The sequence below is a fragment of the Saccoglossus kowalevskii genome, chromosome 6 (genome assembly GCF_978046115.1).
Source record: "Saccoglossus kowalevskii chromosome 6, keSacKowa6.1, whole genome shotgun sequence".
NCBI lineage: Eukaryota > Metazoa > Hemichordata > Enteropneusta > Harrimaniidae > Saccoglossus > Saccoglossus kowalevskii.
The window spans coordinates 33,131,065-33,152,765 of record NC_140646.1 but is presented as its reverse complement, the minus strand read 5'-3'; the positions used below and the strand labels follow the sequence as shown (position 1 = coordinate 33,152,765).

Genomic DNA, 21,701 nt, shown 5'->3' with positions numbered 1-21,701 from the left:
AAGATGAGAAATGCGGGATGCATTATTAGTCCCCGTTCGGACGCAGTCCGAAAACGGGGACTTATGTTTTTACCTCTGTGTGTCGGTGCGTCTGTGCGTGCATCCGGAACTGTATCTTAGAAATGCCTGGACCAATCACAATCAAACTTCACACATACATCATACATGCTATTATACATATGCACGTCAATTTGTTTCACGATCTCATTCAAGATGGTGGCCATTTTTGTGCTAAAAATCATCTAAATCAAGCATTTCTTGGCTGTTTACAGATGGATTTTGTTCAAACTTGGTATATACATTAGACATTATAGGACCTTGATGCACATCATTTTGTTTTACGATATGATTCAAGATGGCCGAATGGCGGCCATTTTTGTGCTAAAAAATCCAAAAAATCAAGCATTTCTTGGCTGTTTACAGATGGATTTTGTTCAAACTTGGTATATACATTAGACATTATGGGACCTTGATGCTAATAAGATTTAAAATGGCCGACTAGCGGCCATTTTGTATTAATGAATTTGGTTCTCGTGCCATATCTCTGACTTGCTTTCACTGATATTGTTCAGATTTTAAATATTCATTATACATCATGGTTCTTGATGCACATCATTTATTTTTCAGATCGGATTCAAAATGGCTGTCTGGTGGCCATTTTGCTTTAATGAATGGGCTTCTAGACCCATATCTCCGACTTTTTTTGACTGATAATATTTTCAAATTTTAAATATTCATTATACATCATGTCATAGATAAACAGATATATTGGTTTGACTATCCTATTCAAAATGGCCGAATGGTGGTCATTTTTGTGCTAAAAAATATCAAGCATTTATGGGTGGATTTCGTTCAAACTTGGTACATACATTAGACATTACGGGTTCCTGATGCTCGTCATTTTATTTTTCAGATTGGATTCAAAATGGCTGACTGGCGGCAATTTTGTTTTAATGATTGGGCTTCTAGATCCATATCTCTTAAATGCTTTGACTTATTATATTTAAATTTTATATGTTCGTTATACATCATGTTATATATATACATGTATTCAAAATGGCTGATTTTGAATGCTTTTCCAGAGCAATATCTCCCAATATAGACAAGTACTTGTTTGAGGATCAGATACAAATGTCAATCATTTTAATGTTAAAAAATCATATTCCTGACATATTACTATAAACAAAACTATATATCTTAAATTTGATAACTAACGGGGACTGTGCCATGCATGGCTTGTGTATTTTTAGCTCCGCTGTTGACGAAGTGGAGCTTGGCTATTCATGGTTTTGACTTCTTCTCAAAAGCTGTTGGCTGTATGGGTTTCATACTCACTACAAATTTACTTTGGATGGTTCTCTCCCAAATTTGTTAATTTATTGACAATGCCTTTAATTTTCTGATTTTAGCCTGAGTAAATATTTATATCATTTTATTTGGTAAATGCTGCTTTTGACTTCTTGAAAAAGGCTACCCCAATTGCTTTGATATTTTATATGTAGATTCTGTGAACAATGCCTTCAATTCTCTCAGTTTAGTGAATACTTTTGTCATTTTTTGTGAAAACTATACAGATTAGCTGACAGACTGCTTGTTATGACATATTTTAAACACCACAATATGCTTAATCACTGCAAATTTCTGATGAGATAACTGCAAAGACTTGGATATGACAGTTGCAGTATAAAATGCAACTCTTCACTTCAGTAGTGCAATTTCGAACACAATAACAATGAAACCTCAGTCAAGTTCATAGCGAGTGGATCTTGCTAATCAGATACAGCAACATGGTTATGGGAGACAACACGAGGGTGGGGGTGGTTTGGTCATTATTCTGTTTTGATGCTTGGTCATAGTCAAGGATGGTCAGTTTTTTCAATGGGCCATTCCAGTTTATATCTGCACTCCCCTGTTGATGAGCTTGTGTGTTTACTTCATACAGGGTATAATTTCCATGGGTGTATAAGTCATACAAAGTTTTATTTCCAAATCACCACTCACCATACAGTAATGGAAATCCAAAACTATAGTTCCTACTTATGGTGTTGATGAGTTCCATTGTGCCACCATACAGAGTAGGATTTCCAAATATAACTCTCATCATATGCTAATTTACAAAGTTCAAAATTTTATATTTGATAATGGAAATCCAAACTAGTCCTGATTAATTTCAGTAATAACTATTTCATACTGGCTCAATTTTTTTACCATATACAGTCAGAATTCCAAGTTTTTTTAGTCATACTATTGGAAATCTAACCTCATAAACCGGTATGTGGCGAGATAAACTAGGCCATATTTTATTTTAGTAGCCATAACTGCCTGGATTTCCAGGAATTTTTTTCCATACTCGTCTGGATTTCCAGATTCTGTTTCTCCATATACAGTCGGAATTCCGGGTATTTTCCCCATCATACAGTGCTGGAAATCTGACCACATCAACAGGGGGGGGGGGGGGGGGGGGTGCAGATATAAACTGAAATGGCCCAATGTGACCAACACTAATTATGACTTTCAAGCAATGTTTATTTTTATTGCATTCGAATGAAATCTGTATTTATCGAATTGTGCATGTGATGTCGGTAACAGAGAACAGCAGGGAACAGAAGATATCGATAGAATGGTAGCATGTGCATATTTGACAACAGTACCAGTTAAAGTTGGTTTGAATATGCCACATCCATGCATCACACTGTTAAATATGTGTTGCATCTGATGTATACATAGCAAAATTTCAACACATAGCAGTTGAATTTCAATTCTAAGAGTTTCTAATATGACCATACAAACATTGTTACAGGTACTGTGAAAAAAAAAAATGCCATTCTAAGTGGCGTGATAAATAAATGCGGGTGGTGAACCTGATTGAAAATTACAAACTACTGTGTACAGAGGTTTTTCTAGAAAAAATGAACAAGAGGGAGCACACACAGGCGAGGGAGTGGAGGGAGCGGAGCGAGAGTAGCTAGCACAGAAACAACATGGTGGATCGACCTGGAAACGCCATATCGGAAGGTGTCTGCGCTGTTTTAACAGTATCTATAGCCATTGAAATATTTTTGGAGAAATTTTGGTGTCAAGACACATTGTCAGCTGGTGTTGCTGGGAAGTTTTCACGAAGAAAAATATATTTGAGAAAGATTTCATTTTGTATGGCAGCACAGAAGTGCACGGCTCAAAAAATATATTTATGACTTGCAGTTCAATCAGCAATTCGGTAAGAGGGCACCAGTGAAGAGTATCAGGGTGCTGCACCCCTGTTGCCCCGTTTAGAAAAAACCCTGGTGTAATTGTCTAGTTGGTCCCGGTCTTTATTATCATAATTTTCATCATCAATCTTGCTGAATTTGTCTGATTCCCTTTTCGTGGCAACCACGAGTGTAGCGTGTCAATAAAACAATTGTCTCTAAATAATAAAAATAATGATAGAACAAACAAGAAAAAAAATATTTATTTATTCAGTCCTTGCACACTCTACAATAGCATGGTATGAGACACGCAGCATGGAAATCTTGTGTTTAAATACACTTCACCTAAGCTGATACTCCAGTCATGGCTGATAAGCACTTGTATGTTTATTCAATGGGTAGCTACATTGTACACGTACCACAGCCCTAAAATACTTGTAATTTGAAGCATGATTGTCATCTCACTACAAATCAATGGTGGTTATCTTAAGGCCTCTAGCTTTAGCCGATGTAACTGATAGTATTGATGTCATTATGACATGTCAGTCTAGAAGCTTTCTGAAATCATCTGTTTCTGCTGTTCAATCCAGCCATATTTCTTGACTGATGAGAGAAGAAAAATATACGTCAGATCATGAACACTTCACAAGTAAGGAGGATAAATTACCAATTAAACTTAAGTTTCTATGGGGGCATACTTCACCATTGTGCATTGGGATTCTGCAGGAAAAATATGCCACCAATTGTGCAATGGTTTCTATGGGCATAATTCACTGTTGTGCATTGAATTCTATGGGAAGGATATGCCACAAATTGAGCCATGGATAATATGGTTAATATTTCACCATTGTGCATTGAATTCTATGGGAAGAATGCCACAAATTGAGCTATGGATAACATGGGGAATATTTCACCATTGTGCACTGAATTCTATGGGAGGGATATGCCACAAATTGAGATATGAATAATATGGGGAATATTTCACCATTGTGCACTGAATTCTATGTGAAGGATATGCCACAAATTGAGATATGAATAATATGGGGAATATTTCACCATTGTGCACTGAATTCTATGGGAAGAATGCCACAAATTGAGCTATGGATAACATGGGGAATATTTCACCATTGTGCACTGAATTCTATGGGAGGGATATGCCACAAATTGAGATATGAATAATATGGGGAATATTTCACCATTGTGCATTGAATTCTATGGGAAGAATGCCACAAATTGAGCTATGGATAACATGGGGAATATTTCACCATTGTGCACTGAATTCTATGGGAGGGATATGCCACAAATTGAGATATGAATAATATGGGGAATATTTCACCATTGTGCATTGAATTCTATGGGAAGAATGCCACAAATTGAGCTATGGATAACATGGGGAATATTTCACCATTGTGCACTGAATTCTATGGGAGGGATATGCCACAAATTGAGATATGAATAATATGGGGAATATTTCACCATTGTGCATTGAATTCTATGTGAAGGATATGCCACAAATTGAGATATGAATAATATGGGGAATATTTCACCATTGTGCACTGAATTCTATGGGAAGGATATGCCATAAATTGAGCTATGGATAATATGGAGAATATTTCACTATTGTGCATTGAATTATATGGGAAGGATGGGCCAAAAATTTTGCTATGGGTAATATAGGGAATATTTCACCATTGTGCACTGAATTCTATGAGAAGGATATGCCACAAATTGAGCTATGGATAATATGGGGAATATTTCACCATTGTGCACTGAATTCTATGGGAAGGATATGCTAGAAATTGAGATATGAATAATATGGGGAATATTTCACCATTGTGCATTGAATTCTATGGGAAGGATATGCCATAAATTGAGCTATGGATAATATGGGGAATATTTCACCATTGTGCACTGAATTCTATGGGAGGGATATGCCACAAATTGAGATATGAATATGGGGAATATTTCACCATTGTGCATTGAATTCTATGGGAAGGATATGCCATAAATTGAGCTATGGATAATATGGGGAATATTTCACCATTGTGCACTGAATTCTATGGGAGGGATAGGCCACAAATTGAGCTATGGATAATATGGGGAATATTTCACCATTGCGCATTGAATTCTATGGGAAGGATATGCCATAAATTGAGCTATGGATAATATGGGGAATATTTCACCATTGTGCACTGAATTCTATGGGAGGGATAGGCCACAAATTGAGCTATGGATAATATGGGAATATTTCAATATTGTGCACTGAATTCTATGAGAAGGATATGCCACAAATTGAGGTATGAATAATATGGGGGAATATTTCACTGTTGTGCATTGAATTATATGGGAAGGATAGGCCACAAATTGAGCTATGGGTAATATAGGGAATATTTCACCATTGTGCACTGAATTCTATGGGAAGGAATGCCACAAATTGAGCTATGGATAACATGGGGAATATTTCACCATTGTGCACTGAATTCTATGGGAAGGATATGCCAGAAATTGAGATATGAATAATATGGGGAATATTTCACCATTGTGCACTGAATTCTATGGGAAGGATATGCCAGAAATTGAGATATGAATAATATGGGGAATATTTCACCATTGTGCATTGAATTCTATGGGAAGGATATGCCATAAATTGAGCTATGGATAATATGGGGAATATTTCACCATTGTGCACTGAATTCTATGGGAGGGATAGGCCACAAATTGAGCTATGGATAATATGGGGAATATTTCACTATTGTGCATTGAATTATATGGGAAGGATGGGCCAAAAATTTAGCTATGGTTAATATAGGGAATATTTCACCATTGTGCACTGAATTCTATGGGAGGGATATGCCACAAATTGAGGTATGAATAATATGGGGGAATATTTCACTATTGTGCACTGAATTCTATGGGAAGGATAGGCCACAAATTGAGCTATGGGTAATATAGGGAATATTTCACCATTGTGCACTGAATTCTATGTGAAGGATATGCCACAAATTGAGGTATGAATAATATGGGGGAATATTTCACTATTGTGCATTGAATTCTATGGGAAGGATAGGCCACAAATTGAGCTATGGGTAATATAGGGAATATTTCACCATTGTGCACTGAATTCTATGGGACGGAATGCCACAAATTGAGCTATGGATAACATGGGGAATATTTCACCATTGTGCACTGAATTCTATGGGAAGGATATGCCAGAAATTGAGATATGAATAATATGGGGAATATTTCACCATTGTGCATTGAATTCTATGGGAAGGATATGCCATAAATTGAGCTATGGATAATATGGGGAATATTTCACCATTGTGCACTGAATTCTATGGGAGGTATAGGCCACAAATTGAGATATGAATATGGGGAATATTTCACCATTGTGCATTGAATTCTATGGGAAGGATATGCCATAAATTGAGCTATGGATAATATGGGGAATATTTCACCATTGTGCACTGAATTCTATGGGAGGGATAGGCCACAAATTGAGCTATGGATAAGATGGGGAATATTTCACCATTGCGCATTGAATTCTATGGGAAGGATATGCCATAAATTGAGCTATGGATAATATGGGGAATATTTCACCATTGTGCACTGAATTCTATGGGAGGGATAGGCCACAAATTGAGCTATGGATAATATGGGGAATATTTCACCATTGTGCACTGAATTCTATGGGAAGGATATGCCATAAATTGAGCTATGGATAATATGGGGAATATTTCACTATTGTGCACTGAATTCTATGAGAAGGATATGCCACAAATTGAGGTATGAATAATATGGGGGAATATTTCACTGTTGTGCATTGAATTCTATGGGAAGGATAGGCCACAAATTGAGCTATGGGTAATATAGGGAAAATTTCACCATTGCGCACTGAATTCTATGTGAAGGATATGCCACAAATTGAGCCATGGATAATATGGGAAATATTTCACTATTGTGCATTGAATTCTATGGGAATGATATGCCACAAATTGAGGTATGAATAATATGGGAAATATTTCACTATTGTGCATTGAATCATATGGGAAGGATAAGCCAAAAATTGAGCTATGGGTAATATAGGGAATATTTCACTATTGTGCATTGAATCATATGGGAAGGATAGGCCCAAAATTGAGCTATGGATAATATAGGGAATATTTCACCATTGTGCACTGAATTCTATGTGAAGGATATGCCACAAATTGAGCCATGGATAATATGGGAAATATTTCACTGTTGTGCATTGAATTCTATGGGAAGGATAGGCCACAAATTGAGCTATGGGTAATATAGGGAATATTTCACCATTGTGCACTGAATTCTATGGGAAGGATATGCCATAAATTGAGCCATGGATAATATGGGGAATATTTCACTATTGTGCATTGAATTCTATGGGAAGGATCGGCCACAAACTGAGCCATGGATAATATGGGGAATATTTCACCATTGTGCATTGGATTCTATAGGAAGGATATGCCACAAATTGAGGTATGAATAATATGGGAAATATTTCACTATTGTGCATTGAATCATATGGGAAGGATAAGCCAAACATTGAGCTATGGGTAATATAGGGAATATTTCACTATTGTGCATTGAATCATATGGGAAGGATAGGCCCAAAATTGAGCTATGGATAATATAGGGAATATTTCACCATTGTGCACTGAATTCTATGTGAAGGATATGCCACAAATTGAGCCATGGATAATATGGGGAATATTTCACCATTGTGCACTGAATTCTATGGGAAAGATAGGCCACAAATTGAGCTATGGATAATATGGGGAATATTTCACTATTGTGTATCAAATTCTATGTTAAATAAAAGAATATTATTAATTTACTAACTTACGATTTCAAATGCTGCAGTAACGTTGACACCAAAATTACGAGTAAATTCACCCAGCTGTCAATAAAGTAGACGTATGTATATAATAACAAACCAATAATAAAAGCCATGTCTAAATGCTACATTGATATCACACATTGAACTGCATGTTGTCGTATGATACTTTGTACATGTACACATTTGATCTATTAAATATGCAATAATATGGTATACTTATTTCTATTGGAGGTGTGGTGCTAATAGAAGAAATATGGCCAGTATAAAATATGAATACTTTATACAATTAAAAGTACATACCATCATTCCAAAATGGCCAAATGTTGCAGCGTCTTCCAACCTTCGATCCAAGAAAGCCCATGTATCTTCGAAGTCAAAAGATTGGTCCTGAACTAGACTCAGCTCTGCTGATTTATAGACCACTGCTAGACTAGCCCTTTTGGTATACCAACTAAACTGAAGAAGAAAGATAAAGTACCATCGGTGAAATAAATGTATGAAATAAGGTGACCCTAAGGACGATAAAACTGTAAAAATAATTTTGATACTTGCTGAATTTTGATGCTTTTTCATCACAAAAATGACCGCCATTCGGCAATCTTGAATCAGATCATGAAACAAATTGATGTGCATATGTATGATATTATTTATGATGTATGTGTGAAGTTTGAATGTAATCGGTCCAGGCATGTCAATTCATAAATCTTCGTTATTTATCTTATTTCAGTCAATTTGTGATCAAACTGACATATATGGAAATAATTTACAATTTTTCGTTTATATTCGCTTCTATAAAAAATTTACAAATAGAATAAAATATTTATCAATTCATCAACACAAAAGCAGACAAAAGTTTAAAACACTCAAAATGGGAATTAGTTTGATGAGTTTGCAACTTATTCTATTATTATTGCCAAGGAAACTCCATCATCTCCAAACTTTTTAGCATAAATTGTATGTATTAATCCAGTCAGGGGATCCACAGTTTACTGTTTGATGATTAAAACATCAGATTCTTATTTACAGTGAACTAAAGTTTTTTTTTGCATCACAGAAAGTGGTATTTTTTTAATGCAGTTTTCCAATATGCATGTGAATTGAAAGTTTTGGTATGTACAACAACAATCATTTGAGTTTTTTTAATGCCAAGGCAATGTTTTCTAAAACAATAAATCATATTTTAATTTGGCAGTGTGCCCTAAAATTTGGTGTCAATAAACTTGCTACCCAATCGCGTATGAATCACTACACATAACCCATATCAAACACTGATGTAATTTTTAGCCTCAATTTCTGAATGAAATCTCCTTATATGGAGATGAATAATACATAGTCACATGACTTACTGTTGTGGAGCGGTCTCCAGCATAAAACCACATATCATCCATGAGTAGCCCGAGATTCTTGAAATGTTCAGTTATGTTTTCAGGTAGTGCTGTTAGTGCCATTGCCTGAGGCCATGTGTCAATATATGGTGTAATCATCCTTAGTCTGGTTTCTATTGCATCTTGCAGAATTTCAGTGGTGTTTTTCTTTCTAAATTAAAGAAATAATGTGTGAGCAAAGACGATAAGACACATGTTCATTTTTATTTATTTATCTAAATATTACATAAAGTATATTTCGCCATGGAAACCATATTCGAGGACAACTTGACATGGCAGTAACTTAAAGTTGCATTGTCAGCAAAACTTACATGAAAGCCCTTAAAATTTTGAGGAACTTGTTCAGAGCAAGTCTGAGAGTTACAGCATTCATGAATTTATAAGGATCAAAACCATTGATATTCTTTGTCTTCACTACAATACAATTCTCCTCATGTATTGCTATTCAAATTCTGCCCAAAAATACTTTTAAATACTTTATTTTCGCTAAAGTAGTGATTTCCGCGAAAATTAATTCCAGCTGAAATAAAGTATTTTACAGTAACCTAAAAGTGTGTTGAATGATCTGACACAGTGGTAAAAAACAAAATAATCATCCTACAAATTCAAAAGAAATAAGGGCCTAATGTCAATATAGGATGGCTTGCAGCAAAGCAGATTATGTGTGAATATTACTTAACATATCAAATGCTTCAAACACAATTCCACTTACTCTGATGTCTCCTCCCTCTCCTTTGCTTCCCGACAGAGTTTAACTACCAACTCTTTATTACAATGCCTCACAAAATAATGTAAAAGGTCTCCGCCTCCCCTTGGAAACATTCCATGCAGGACACTGGGATAACCCTCCAATATGGCTGCTTCAGCAAGCGATTTTTTAGTCCATCCATACTCTGGTACAAATGACAATCCAGCTCTCAATATTCTTTCTTCTACTTCTTCTTCCTCATGATCCTGGTAAATATGCTCTTTCTCTTCATGAGTGGAATTTCCATTACTAAAAGAAAATAAACACACAGATTTTTCTTTAAAAACAAAAACCAGTTTACAGGAAGCCAAATAGGGGATTTTCCGTACCATTGCGAGATCTCGCAAGATGCATGAAAGACGCGCGTCGAACGTCTGCCGCAAAAATCGAACGATTTGATTTTGAACTAGAATTTCTTTATTTCGTAGCTTACATTGACCGGCCGATCTTCGGCAGAGGAATATTGCTTCCGAATACCCTTACTTAATTGAAATTGCCTATCATCAAATGTGGACAGCACATTATTACAGCCGTTCTGAGAATTATTCGGACAGCCAGTTAGCAAAATGACTTGCAACTTTGCAAAACACTTTGGTCTTTGCCCAATCTAGACTTGTCGGCGCCACTTGAGTGACGGGCGCGTGGTTTGGGATTACTATTTCATAGGGGTTGTCAGCTTGGTGAATTGTAAGTATTATCTAGCGTGCGTTCACAGCAACCATTCTTTATTTTTATGATTATATTGTAATTATTTTCAGTAATTTTGAAAATCACAAGATGGATGTTGCTTAAATCTGTCGAAAAATGTCAACCCCTCGCTCATTTTAGTCAGTTGTACCTGTTACAAAAATGGACTAGACATAATAACGGTCGTTATACCCCGTCATTTTCAAAAGTGATTCGATCAAGCTCAGACTAGTAATACTAGTCTGAGGATCAAGGAAGGCACTTTTGATTTGACAAAATCCATCAAACCATTATAATCGAGTTTTCCGTCTATGTATTCCTGACGTACTCACAGCACCAGTAATGTAAAAACAACTTTTAGTTTGGCGCGAAACTGCAGCGCGTCCCGCTAAGAAACTTTACTTTGAGCCTTCCCGCCAACGACGAGTTCATTAATACCTGGGGTTACTCAACACTCGGGAGTTGTTTTGTAAATTACGCTATGTCAGGTGGACTCAGATGGTTATAACAATTTAAAATAACACTTTGAATGCATATACAACATATAACCTGTTAATATATGGTAACCAGCGCGTGTCGTTTTGAAAACAGCGTTTTACCCGCATCTTGCAAGATAATGGAATGATTCCAATTGTGGGAGTGTCAATACAACGGCACCATCAAGTCTAGATTGGAAAAGACCCAATTGTTTTGCAAAGTTCCAACATATATTGCTAACTGACTGTCCGAATAATTCTCAGAACGGCTGTAAGCATGGAAATGTCCCCGAAATACTTTTGCGTTTGTCGAATCCCATGCGATGTTTGACGTGACTACGACGCTATGATCTTTGTTTGTCCTGTTTTTACATTCGATTTCACGCATAACGCGTGATTCTCGCAGTGAACGGAAAATGGTCTATTACATAATTTCAATGAAAGAATGTCAGTGTATCAAACTGAATGACAGAAATTCGGTGTTTCCACGGTAACACTTTTTGTCAAGTACTGTAAAGTACTTTATTTTCACTTGGAATTTATTTTTCGCTATTTTCAATGAGGGGACAAATCAGTGAAAGTAATTTTTCTTCTATGTTTTAAAAAAAAAATGCCATACAAAACAGTCAAAAATTAATTCCAGCTAAAATGAAGTACTTTATAGTAGGTTAAAAAACTGCAGAACAACAGAGAACCACTGACTCATTTCCATCATTGTGAAACCACAATCTCTTTATGGGGTCTTAGTTAACCTTTTCACCACCGTCCCCTCTTTTCATTACAAAAGATTGGGACAAAATAGCCAAATGTTTTGAGAAAAGCTGAAAATTGACTCAAATTGTGTCTGTTGGCTATTTCCAGAAATATTGAAATATACAAGAAAATAGTGCAGAAAAGGTTAAGATGTAGCTCTTGGTTTCACTAGTTTATAATGCACAAACAAAACATTTTTGCGAAGAGAATAATGTCAATAATTTTAAGATTATTATAATGACATAGCACAGTATGACTGTCAAATGTGACCAACACCTTGAATTATTTCTTCCTTCTGTAGTCGTGCACATCAATCTGATTTGTGATACCAAACAACTTCGGACACCTGAAAAAAAAAAAGATTTTCATTCATTATATATATTATCAGTTCACCCAGGATAAATTATATTTTCCAACCATGCATTCATAAGTTTAAAAAAGTATCGACAAATAAAAAAATTATGGCTTTATATATGTCTCCTTAATCACTGTTCGCACGGTTTATGATATAACGGCACAATAGTTTTCTTTATAACATTTATTGCCTAACAACGTGGTGATGTTTGTAAGTATGATAATTTACGAACCAGATCTAGGTACTTGTTGACTTAGTACTGATTTGTTTTATACATGTACCTGTCTATAAATACAGCTTACCTATAAGTCACCCCCTAGTGACGAGACACTTCTGTGACTATACCAATTAATCAATAAATCAATAGTTATTTAACCAAAAAATGTACATTTGTAATTTACAAAACAAAAGAATCAATCACAAATAGGTAAAATGAGAACCAGAAATAGCCGTGGGCTAATCTAGTCTGATTCCTCAGAAACAAATGAATGACATTGTCTTAGAGGGTGATTTATAATAACCTAAAACTGTATATATATATATATAAATGAAGCAAGTGATAATAATTTAAAATAAATAACGATTATTGAATTAATTTTTCTTTCATTTTTAACTTAAATGATTTCCTTGAGGTAATGTCATATATATTCTGTGGTAGCTGGTTCCAGAGCTTAGGGCCAGTATTTTTAATGGAGTGTTGGCCTGCATTACTACGGTACTTTGGAATGAGTAAATTTCCCTTGGTTTGAAATCTAGTATGATAAGTTTTGGCTACAGGCTGAAAGTAGAATTATTTTAATTACATCTAACCATTTTTGAAGCAATTTATGTTTTGTTTTTTTATTGCCCTATTTAACTTTAATAGTTAACCAGGGATTTTGAGGGAAATTGTTTTGTAATGAGAAAGTACCAGATAATGCTTCATATACTTCGTTACTACTAAACATGTTGGACCAGTCCTGACTTTCCAATGCATTTTTAAATTTGATTATACTAAGCTTGGAGTATTCCCGAAATGCAATTTTATCAGTTTCCAAAAAATCTGTTTCTAAGTCTTGGAAAATTTCAAAGATTGGTAAGTGATCGGATATTTCCATCTCTATTGTCCCAGCACTGAAAAAACTTGAATATTCGGGGTATACATGTATGCGTGAATAAATGGTCAATTACAGTATGAGAGTTTGTTGTTATGTGTGTGGGTACATTAATAATTAGTTTAAAGCTGTAGCATGAGAATGTGTGATACAAATCTCTAACATGACTAAAGTCTAAACTGTTTGAATTAATATTCAAATCACCAACGAAGACACATTCGGAATTAATTGGTAAATTATGAAATATTGAATGATCTAAACCTTCTAAAAACTCAACAACATTTGTGTTTGGTTTTCTGTGGATGATGGCAATTACATTTACCCACAAAGTTTTCAGGAGATTCGCTATATTCTAAATAAATCAGATATCTAGTTGAACTACTATTATTAAATTAAAATATTTCAGCTGGAATTTTTGCTGAAAAGACATTTTTGCTGTTTTATATAGTGTTTATTTTCCCTGACTTTTTAAGAGTTGAATTTAAATTTAGAACATAGGAAAAAGGGTATTTTCACTGGATTATGTTTCCACTGGATCATATCTTTAGTGAAAATAATGAAAATAAATTCAAGGGAAAATAAAGAACTCTATAGTACCATCTACAATCTACAAACGAAGCATACTTGTACTTGTACCAAAATTTGTACTTTATAATTGTATGAATTCGTCACAATGAAGCTTATGACTCATAAAAAAGTTGATCACATGTTATGAAGATTACTTATAATTGATTATTAAGAGTACTGGAGAAAACAATTAACCACCTTTCAGATTTTGAACAAAGAAAGGAAACAATATGGCTATTGCTGGGAGAGTTCATAGGAAATTATCTGCAAAAGAATCCTGAAATTGAATTTAGGAGGTCTCTCTAAAATACTTGCAAATGGCTTTCAGTGATTACATTAAAGGAATTTATTTTTAATTTGGTGATTAGACACCTTGACCAAATTTCAAAGTAGGAATGTTTGTCACTGTGTGATTCTAGCAAGAGCACAACACAGTATCCTCCTGCTCGCATGAAATGAACACAGGTCAAACAAAAACTCACATGTATACAATGTATAACTAAATCAATCAAGTATAAAATAATCTTTGAACAATAAGAGCATAAGGTCAATGCAGTGGTATACATTGAAACCTGCCAAATCATGTGTTTGTAGGGGGAGGGTCAGAGAATGGCAAAAGATTTTGATAGACACTACTGGTAATTAATTAACATGGAGCTTATTTTGTTTTAGTTATTTGAAAAATCTGTAATATTAATACTGTACAATTATTTACTTTCATTGAAGAAATTTTTTCAGGTAAAACAGTGAAATCAGTGAACATTTTGGTATTTTTAAGATGATAAGTCCCAGTGACTATTGCAACATTTCGGCTTTAAATTATAATAAACTTCAATAATTCAAATGTTTTGCTAGTCTCCTTGCATATATTCGCAAAGAGTGTTTTACCGTTTGAATATATCAATAAACTGTTTACACAACAAAACTTTTCTGAACATCCCCTGCATCACATAGTATCAATACAAAATCATCACAAAAACTTCACTTTAAAAGACGGTGGTGATTGTGGTGCATCATTTTATGATATGGAACTCATAAGCGGACATATACACTGCATGCATGATACACTACTTTAATACAAAGTTCAAACATGCACTACGTGGTGACCACCAACCTTTAATTATTATTGCCCAGTAAAATGCCTTCACACAAAAACCATCCCCTTAGGAACTATTTCTACTCTCCTACACATATTTCCTATGCTATATTACATCCTAAGGTGTATGTACCCTTATCAATTAAAGTGAAAATGGTATAATACACTTTCTTTGTTACAGCGCCATCAAGAGTCATTAAGAGTAGGCCTTTTGTTTACATTTTCTTAACAGCGATATTGAAGAAACGGATTCATGTAACAGTTCAGACGATAGATCAATAATGTATCCTCGTATACTGACAGCAAAATAATTGATCTTACCGACTCGTGCAAGATGAAAAAGGGAAAGTTTTCCAATTGTCACACTGCATGCCATGTTCTGCTGTGGTGTTTTGATGATGTATGTTTGTTCGTGTATGTTTACTCGTAATGGATCATTCTATTTATAGATAGGTAAATTACAGCTTTGATTTGAAACACATCAGGCAAGTGTTGACCACGATAACAAAAAGAACACAACATAGGTCGCGTATATTAGTAATTTAAAACTGTTCACAGAATAATAATAGTTATACATGAAATATGCTATCCAGTAAAAGGGGGGCTCTATGCACACAAGAAACTTCATAAACATGGTTTGTTCTTATGAGCGCATTTAAGTTTGTGAAAATTCACATTTTTGGAACGACATTAGTTCTCCGTTGAGGTATGGAATAATGATTTTAAGCGGACAGCATTTGAGATAATTAGGTCTTCTTGGTTGAAAATATCGGACAAGACAAAATAAATACACTTTTATTTACCTTACAAAATATTTGTCACTTAGGGGCCTTGATTCAAAAGCTTAATATCCATCATGGCGGACACTCCCAGTTATAATTTCACTTCCGCCTTCCGCATCAAAGTTTGATTTCCTCTTCCAATCGCAACGGTAATCGCTGTCGACTTCTGGACCTACCTCTGTTCCATGTAATTCACCGGCCTGAGAACGGTGTTTAATCTTCACAAACGATGTCTGACAGCGAAATTCCGCCGGAAACTATAGGCAAGTGATGTTTTTAGATAAGTTTATATGAATATTTATAAGGCGATCAAATCACGGGCTTGCAGTAAAAATGTTTGTTATGATTTCCGTTGTGTTTTTATTTCCAGCAAGTATACAGCATGAGCTGGGAGAAAAGGAAAGGAATAGTGTGAAAAAACTTGTTCGAGTAGAAACTAAGCCCGAGAAATGGGAGGATAGGATTTTGGTAAGTGTCACTTATAAACAAACAAAAAGATGTCAAAAATTTAGCTTTATTATTAATATAAATAATTTTTAATGTGTATGTGATGGCCACAGGATTTCTGGATGACTGTTATGGAGTAGTTTTTATGACTACTCTCATACAGTGGACTGTCTGTATTGCTGTCCGATATCACCATAATGTATTCATATAATTTAATTATATCCAATATATTAGTAATACTGGTATACATAGCTCTGTTTTTCATAGTTAAATTTAAAAGTTGACTTGTATTGGTATTAGCTAATTTAATTATTTGGATAATCAGAGTTTTTAGTCCAAAAACAAAAAACGTATTAAGGTAGCTCAGTACAGTTTCACAATGGTCTTGAAATTATTTTATATTTTGTGAATAGATTTCTTATTGCTATACAAGGTCACCTGTGAAAACAAAGATTGGTTTCCGGATTGAATTTTTGAGATAAACGTTATATTACTGTATGTGGATTACGGAGTTAATACATGGGACTTTATAGAGAAAAACTAAAACCACAACCTGTTTGATTAGAAACTCAAAAGCTAATGAAATAATATGTCTGGAACTACATTTTGTGGAACTAAAATTAGGCTGTATGGACCATTTGCCTATATGCTAACACATGGGCGATAGGTTGTGTTCTCACACAAAAACTGTGCTCCATAACCTTAAGAATAAAACAAAATCAATAATTAACACTGTGTTTACTATGTATTAGTAGCATGCTGATTAATATTTTAAATCCAAGCACGATCAAAATCTGTTGCCATTAATGATAATAAACAGTTAAACATAGCAAGAATTGTTGTACATGTATATATTATTAGACGTCATTACCATAACAGGGCAATAGTGCCTCCCTACAGTACCAGGATGTGTGACCTTCAGAAGGTCGAGCATGATGCCAAATGGAATTCTCTCATTGAATATTACTTTCACTTACCTAACCGAAGACTCTGTAGAGACGTATATGACCTATCAGTCTATGCCGTTGTTCAGAAGCAGGAAGTTTATGTGAAACTAAAATTGATGTTACAATATTTAATATGACATGTTTCCATGACAACATGCAACTATTTCTACAATTAAGGCCAGACTTTTTTTATTCCTTGTTACTCAAGTTTTTATAAGGCAATGTTTTTGAGGAGGGCGGAAACAAAATTAATTCATTTTTTCCATTAGATTTGTGTGATTCTCAAAGAATTGTAAGTGAGATCATTGATCAGAGAGAAGAAATGAAATAAAATTTTATTCCATGTCTAACCTTGTTTCTCATCTGCGCGAGACTTCGGTACTTTGATCATGATACTCCCACGAAAATGCAGCTTGGATTTGTTATGCGGCGGGCGGTAAAAAAAATGAAGATAAAAATAATATTTTTTTAGCATTTGTTGCGCTTACAAGTCGGCGGGCGCGAAAAATTACGCTGAAATAAATTTGTATTTCATTTTCGACTCCTGTTCATTCGGCGGGTTCGCGAAACAAGGGATGATAAAAGTCTGGCCTATTATAATTGACATCTTCATTGCTAGTCACATTAACCTTGTTCCTAATATAACTAAATTATTTGCTCTATTAGAAGTACACATAAGCCAACAGTTGTATTCATTTTATACTGGATCGTTACAGGGCTTCAACTTTAGAGGAATTGAAGGCTCCATGCCCAGGGAGTTTGCCTTGGTGCCCAATACAATTTCTCTACTTGATTAAGTTGTTATTTTATAAAAATTTTGCCTTGAAAATGGTCGACTTATTTTGGCTTGGGTCATTCCTTGTCATTTATGTAACCACTAATAACACAGCAAATGCAACATATTAGCAAGGACAAGAGTATGCGCAGGAATTGAGTGACAATAACAATGCAAAAATGCAAAGGCTCATTTGTAAATGCTTGTTTTTGAACAACAATACACTATGGTCATCAGTCGCATGTGCAGGTGACAACTCTCTCGCTTTAATATCCATGAACAGTGATATGGATTACGATCTTATGATCTCGCGAGTTGTAGTCACATGTGTCAATTCGAACGGGTAAAAATAATTATCGTGCTCAAAGTGTCAAATAGTGTTACCATATTTAGTCAGTACAGTGTGATTCAATTTTTTGGATTTAATCTACTTCCTTGTTGATTGTTTTCATGATGTCATTATCTCAATGTCTATAAAGGCATAAACTTTCTATTGTGATGTATATCCTTTAAAGCCTAATTCTGCCAGCCAAATATACCGATACTTTTACATTGTCTTGATCAACGAAGGGTTAAGCTAACTCTCTTTGATTTCTACTCGACTCTGGGTCACTGCTTTGAATACCAAAGCAATTATACAAAAATAAAATAAAACTGGCAATTTGTCAAGAATTGCTTGTTATCAGTAGTAACCAGTGTTAACTCATCCATGACCTGTATGTTGTTCCACCAGTAGTGTGATGTTGGTTTCCAGGTTTTAGGAATGATGATTTTATTTGAATCAAGACCCACACGTTCTAAATATCACTCTTCTAATTTAGGCCATTTTGGAGAGATTTTAATATTAATATACTGTCTTTAGAAAAGCCATTTATAGCTTGCTAGCAGTCATTTTTAAAAGAGAGGGTCTGTCGTCACACCGTCCTGTTCAATATGGGACGCGTACCAACCTATACAATATTTGTAAAATACAATGTTTATTTACATGAAATTCGAACATGTGCTGCACGATGACCACCGTCCTTTATTATTAATATAACAGGCTTGTGTAAACGATGTGAACATAACATCACTATTTTACGAGTGTATCTTTAACATCTTGCATATGACCTATTCCCTAGATCTCAAGATTTTGTGAGCCAAGAGTTTTGCAAAAATATCACTTTTCTACGCTAATATTCATAGTGTCTAGTGTCTCAAGTTGTTTTAGGCGTAAACTAATCATGGTTAAAAACCATAGCAGGCATTTCTCCCTTAGTTGGACCGCTCCCATTGATAGTTCGTTCACCCCATTTCAGAAAAAATATTTTTTTTTACCTTAATTGAAATGACCAATTTATAGTTATATGAGGTATTATTTTTATGCTATGAATTTGACTTCTCAGAGGTTGCATGAAAAAAATACAGGTACTGTTCCGAGTTGATCTAACATGTATAGTTGGATGAAGTTTTCTAAATACTGTAAAATACTTTATTTTAGCTAAAATTAATTTTCACTAAAAAGAAATTTTGAGTGTTTCGTATGAAGTTTAATTTCACAGAATTTTGATAAATCGAATGGAAAAAAAAATATTCCATCTCTTCAGCGAAAAAAAAGTATTTTACAGTAACTGGTAGATTATATTTGCTAAACTAAATTCATTGTTATTTGTTAGTGTTTAATTTGTAAATGAATAAAGTGTTTTTTTAAACCTTTGTTTGTTTGTTTGTTTGTTTTTCATCAACAATAACCTGCTGAATTACACTGGCAGTTTGAATAGTTTTACAAAGGTCACAGAAAAAAAAATCTACTTTTTTTTTTCATTCAATCTGTAATGTCTGTATGAGTATCAAATTACTATAAGAAACAGAAACTGGAATTGTGTATGAAACCTTGTTATGGTGATTTTTATGGGTGTGTCTGATATGCGTTTACTCAATTCAACAGGTGTTATCAATATGCCGAGCCTTTATATTTTCTGTATCTACCAAATCATCTGTAAAGGTGAGTATAAATAACTTATCAATTATTTTTACAGTGAAGATGTACTATATTTGACCTATTAGTAGTAATAATAAGACGAGTGTGTGTTTTTTATTGTCATATTTTAATGATTCAGCTCACGATAAATTTGATTTCGGATTTTGTTTCCTATTTGTAATAAATACAAACACAGTAGACTTTTGTAACCAATACAACAACAACAACAACAACAACAACAACAACAACAACAACCCAACCCAACCCATTCCTGCAGCGAAAATAGCGAAAATTAATTCCAAGCGAAAATAAAGTATTTTACAATATTTTTTGTCCCCTTAGCCTGTGCCGGGAAACAGGGTCTAACACAACTTATAAACAATATATTGTAATGATTAAGCTATGAGATGTTTGTTTAGTTATCTGATCCAGTGTTGTTCATACATACATGTCATCCGGAGGAGTATTTCCGGCTCTAATATTCAACACATCTTAGTAAATGATTTATAAATTGCTACAGTACTTGTTGTATTTTTCATTTGACCTCTGACCTCATTGAATTGATCCATGCTAATAGTGCTACATAAATTTTAAGCATCTTAAAAATCCATTAAATAGCATATCATGTCAGCCATTAGGCCAAGCCCTGTTCAGACTTGCAAAGCCATATGTCAGTTTTTCCCCAAATCAAAATCTGCGATGAGACTCAATTTTGTCCTCATTCTGAAACATATCCTAAAACAAGAACTGATAGCTTGTAATTTTGGGGCCAAACTTAATTTTGAGTCCTGCCTCACAGAGGTAATGTGTAACAAAAACAAAGGTCACTTGTGTTGACACTGATAATATTTTCTTCAATTGCTTTGATTTATCGATGAATTCTCTACTGCATACATTTGACATACCAGTAGAATGAACAGTCGTATACATTATAAATTATCCATTGATACATAAATATTATTAATTTTTATGTTTCTAAGCATGAATTATTTTTTTTAAGTGAAAAAATGTGTTTTAAACTTAATCTACGGCAACTTTATTTTTGTGTATTTTAAAACGAGGCTTCTCATTAGCTTCTTATTTGCATACAGAAATTTCCCTTGTGACGTCAGAAGGGGAAGTCGAACGGCAGCTTGCATTGCCGATACGTGTAAATAAGGCAAATTTTTTGTGCAGATTTCTCGTCTTTGACTAAATTTTCACTTATGTACTTGTTCGTCGAGGAGGAATGGACCATAATGAACACATAGTATCATTTTTTGTTGCATGGGGTTGAGTTAGATGTGAATTATATCCGTTCTGGTGTAGCTGGTCACCGTGATCGTCACCGGCGCACGTTTGTACACTGTCGCTGGACAAAATAGAATTGACCAAGCCCGGATTCTTATTTCATAAATTATTACGCAGATCAAGCTGCAAGCATGGAGGTAAAAAAAGAACAGAGGTGTGAATTCGACATTCAACACCAATCACCAAACAATTCAGAAACTTTTAGCCTTCGAAAATGAAAACAATTATCAGTGTGTAAGGGCTGTGTAATTTCCTGTTTGTCGGACTCTTTGTTTTCGTGTCACTGTCAAAAT

The 21,701-nt window shown here is 34.5% G+C and overlaps 2 protein-coding genes across 4 annotated transcripts in view; one reads left to right on the top strand and one right to left on the bottom strand.

The window, feature by feature from the left end:
- Positions 1-3,426: 3,426 nt before the first annotated feature.
- LOC100376454 (ubiquinone biosynthesis protein COQ9, mitochondrial-like) lies at positions 3,427-15,629 on the bottom strand. Of its 2 annotated transcripts, none has more exons than XM_002730760.4 (7): positions 15,529-15,629; positions 12,372-12,441; positions 10,144-10,428; positions 9,393-9,582; positions 8,347-8,502; positions 8,053-8,106; positions 3,427-3,791 (listed from the first exon to the last, which is right to left on the bottom strand). In XM_002730760.4, exons 1-7 carry the CDS (start codon positions 15,581-15,583, stop codon positions 3,753-3,755), a joined length of 849 nt encoding a protein of 282 aa, XP_002730806.1. In that variant the 5' UTR covers positions 15,584-15,629; the 3' UTR covers positions 3,427-3,752. The 2 variants fall into 2 exon arrangements, with proteins under 2 accessions (XP_002730806.1, XP_085356983.1); XM_085500857.1 differs by lacking the exon at positions 15,529-15,629 and adding an exon at positions 15,226-15,306.
- A 407-nt stretch (positions 15,630-16,036) lies between these two features.
- LOC102804835 (uncharacterized) overlaps positions 16,037-21,701 on the top strand; it is a 74,187-nt gene continuing 68,522 nt past the window's right edge. For both annotated transcript variants that reach the window (XM_085500402.1, XM_085500401.1), the window contains exons 1-3: positions 16,037-16,252; positions 16,360-16,457; positions 20,086-20,142. In XM_085500402.1, coding sequence (XP_085356528.1) covers positions 16,219-16,252; positions 16,360-16,457; positions 20,086-20,142 — 189 coding nt within the window. In that variant the 5' untranslated portion in view covers positions 16,037-16,218. The remainder of the gene's footprint in view (positions 16,253-16,359; positions 16,458-20,085; positions 20,143-21,701) is intronic.

Excerpts from the sequence above, each read along its gene's own strand:
- LOC100376454 (XM_002730760.4), bottom strand. The coding sequence starts at position 15,583 with ATGGCATGCAGTGTGACAATTGGAAAACTTTCCCTTTTTCATCTTGCA. Across the intron at positions 10,429-12,371 it reads GAAGGAAGAAATAATTCAAG|TAATGGAAATTCCACTCATG; the intron begins GTGTTGGTCACA and ends ATTTTCTTTTAG. Across the intron at positions 8,107-8,346 it reads TTGGCCATTTTGGAATGATG|CTGGGTGAATTTACTCGTAA; the intron begins GTATGTACTTTT and ends CTTTATTGACAG.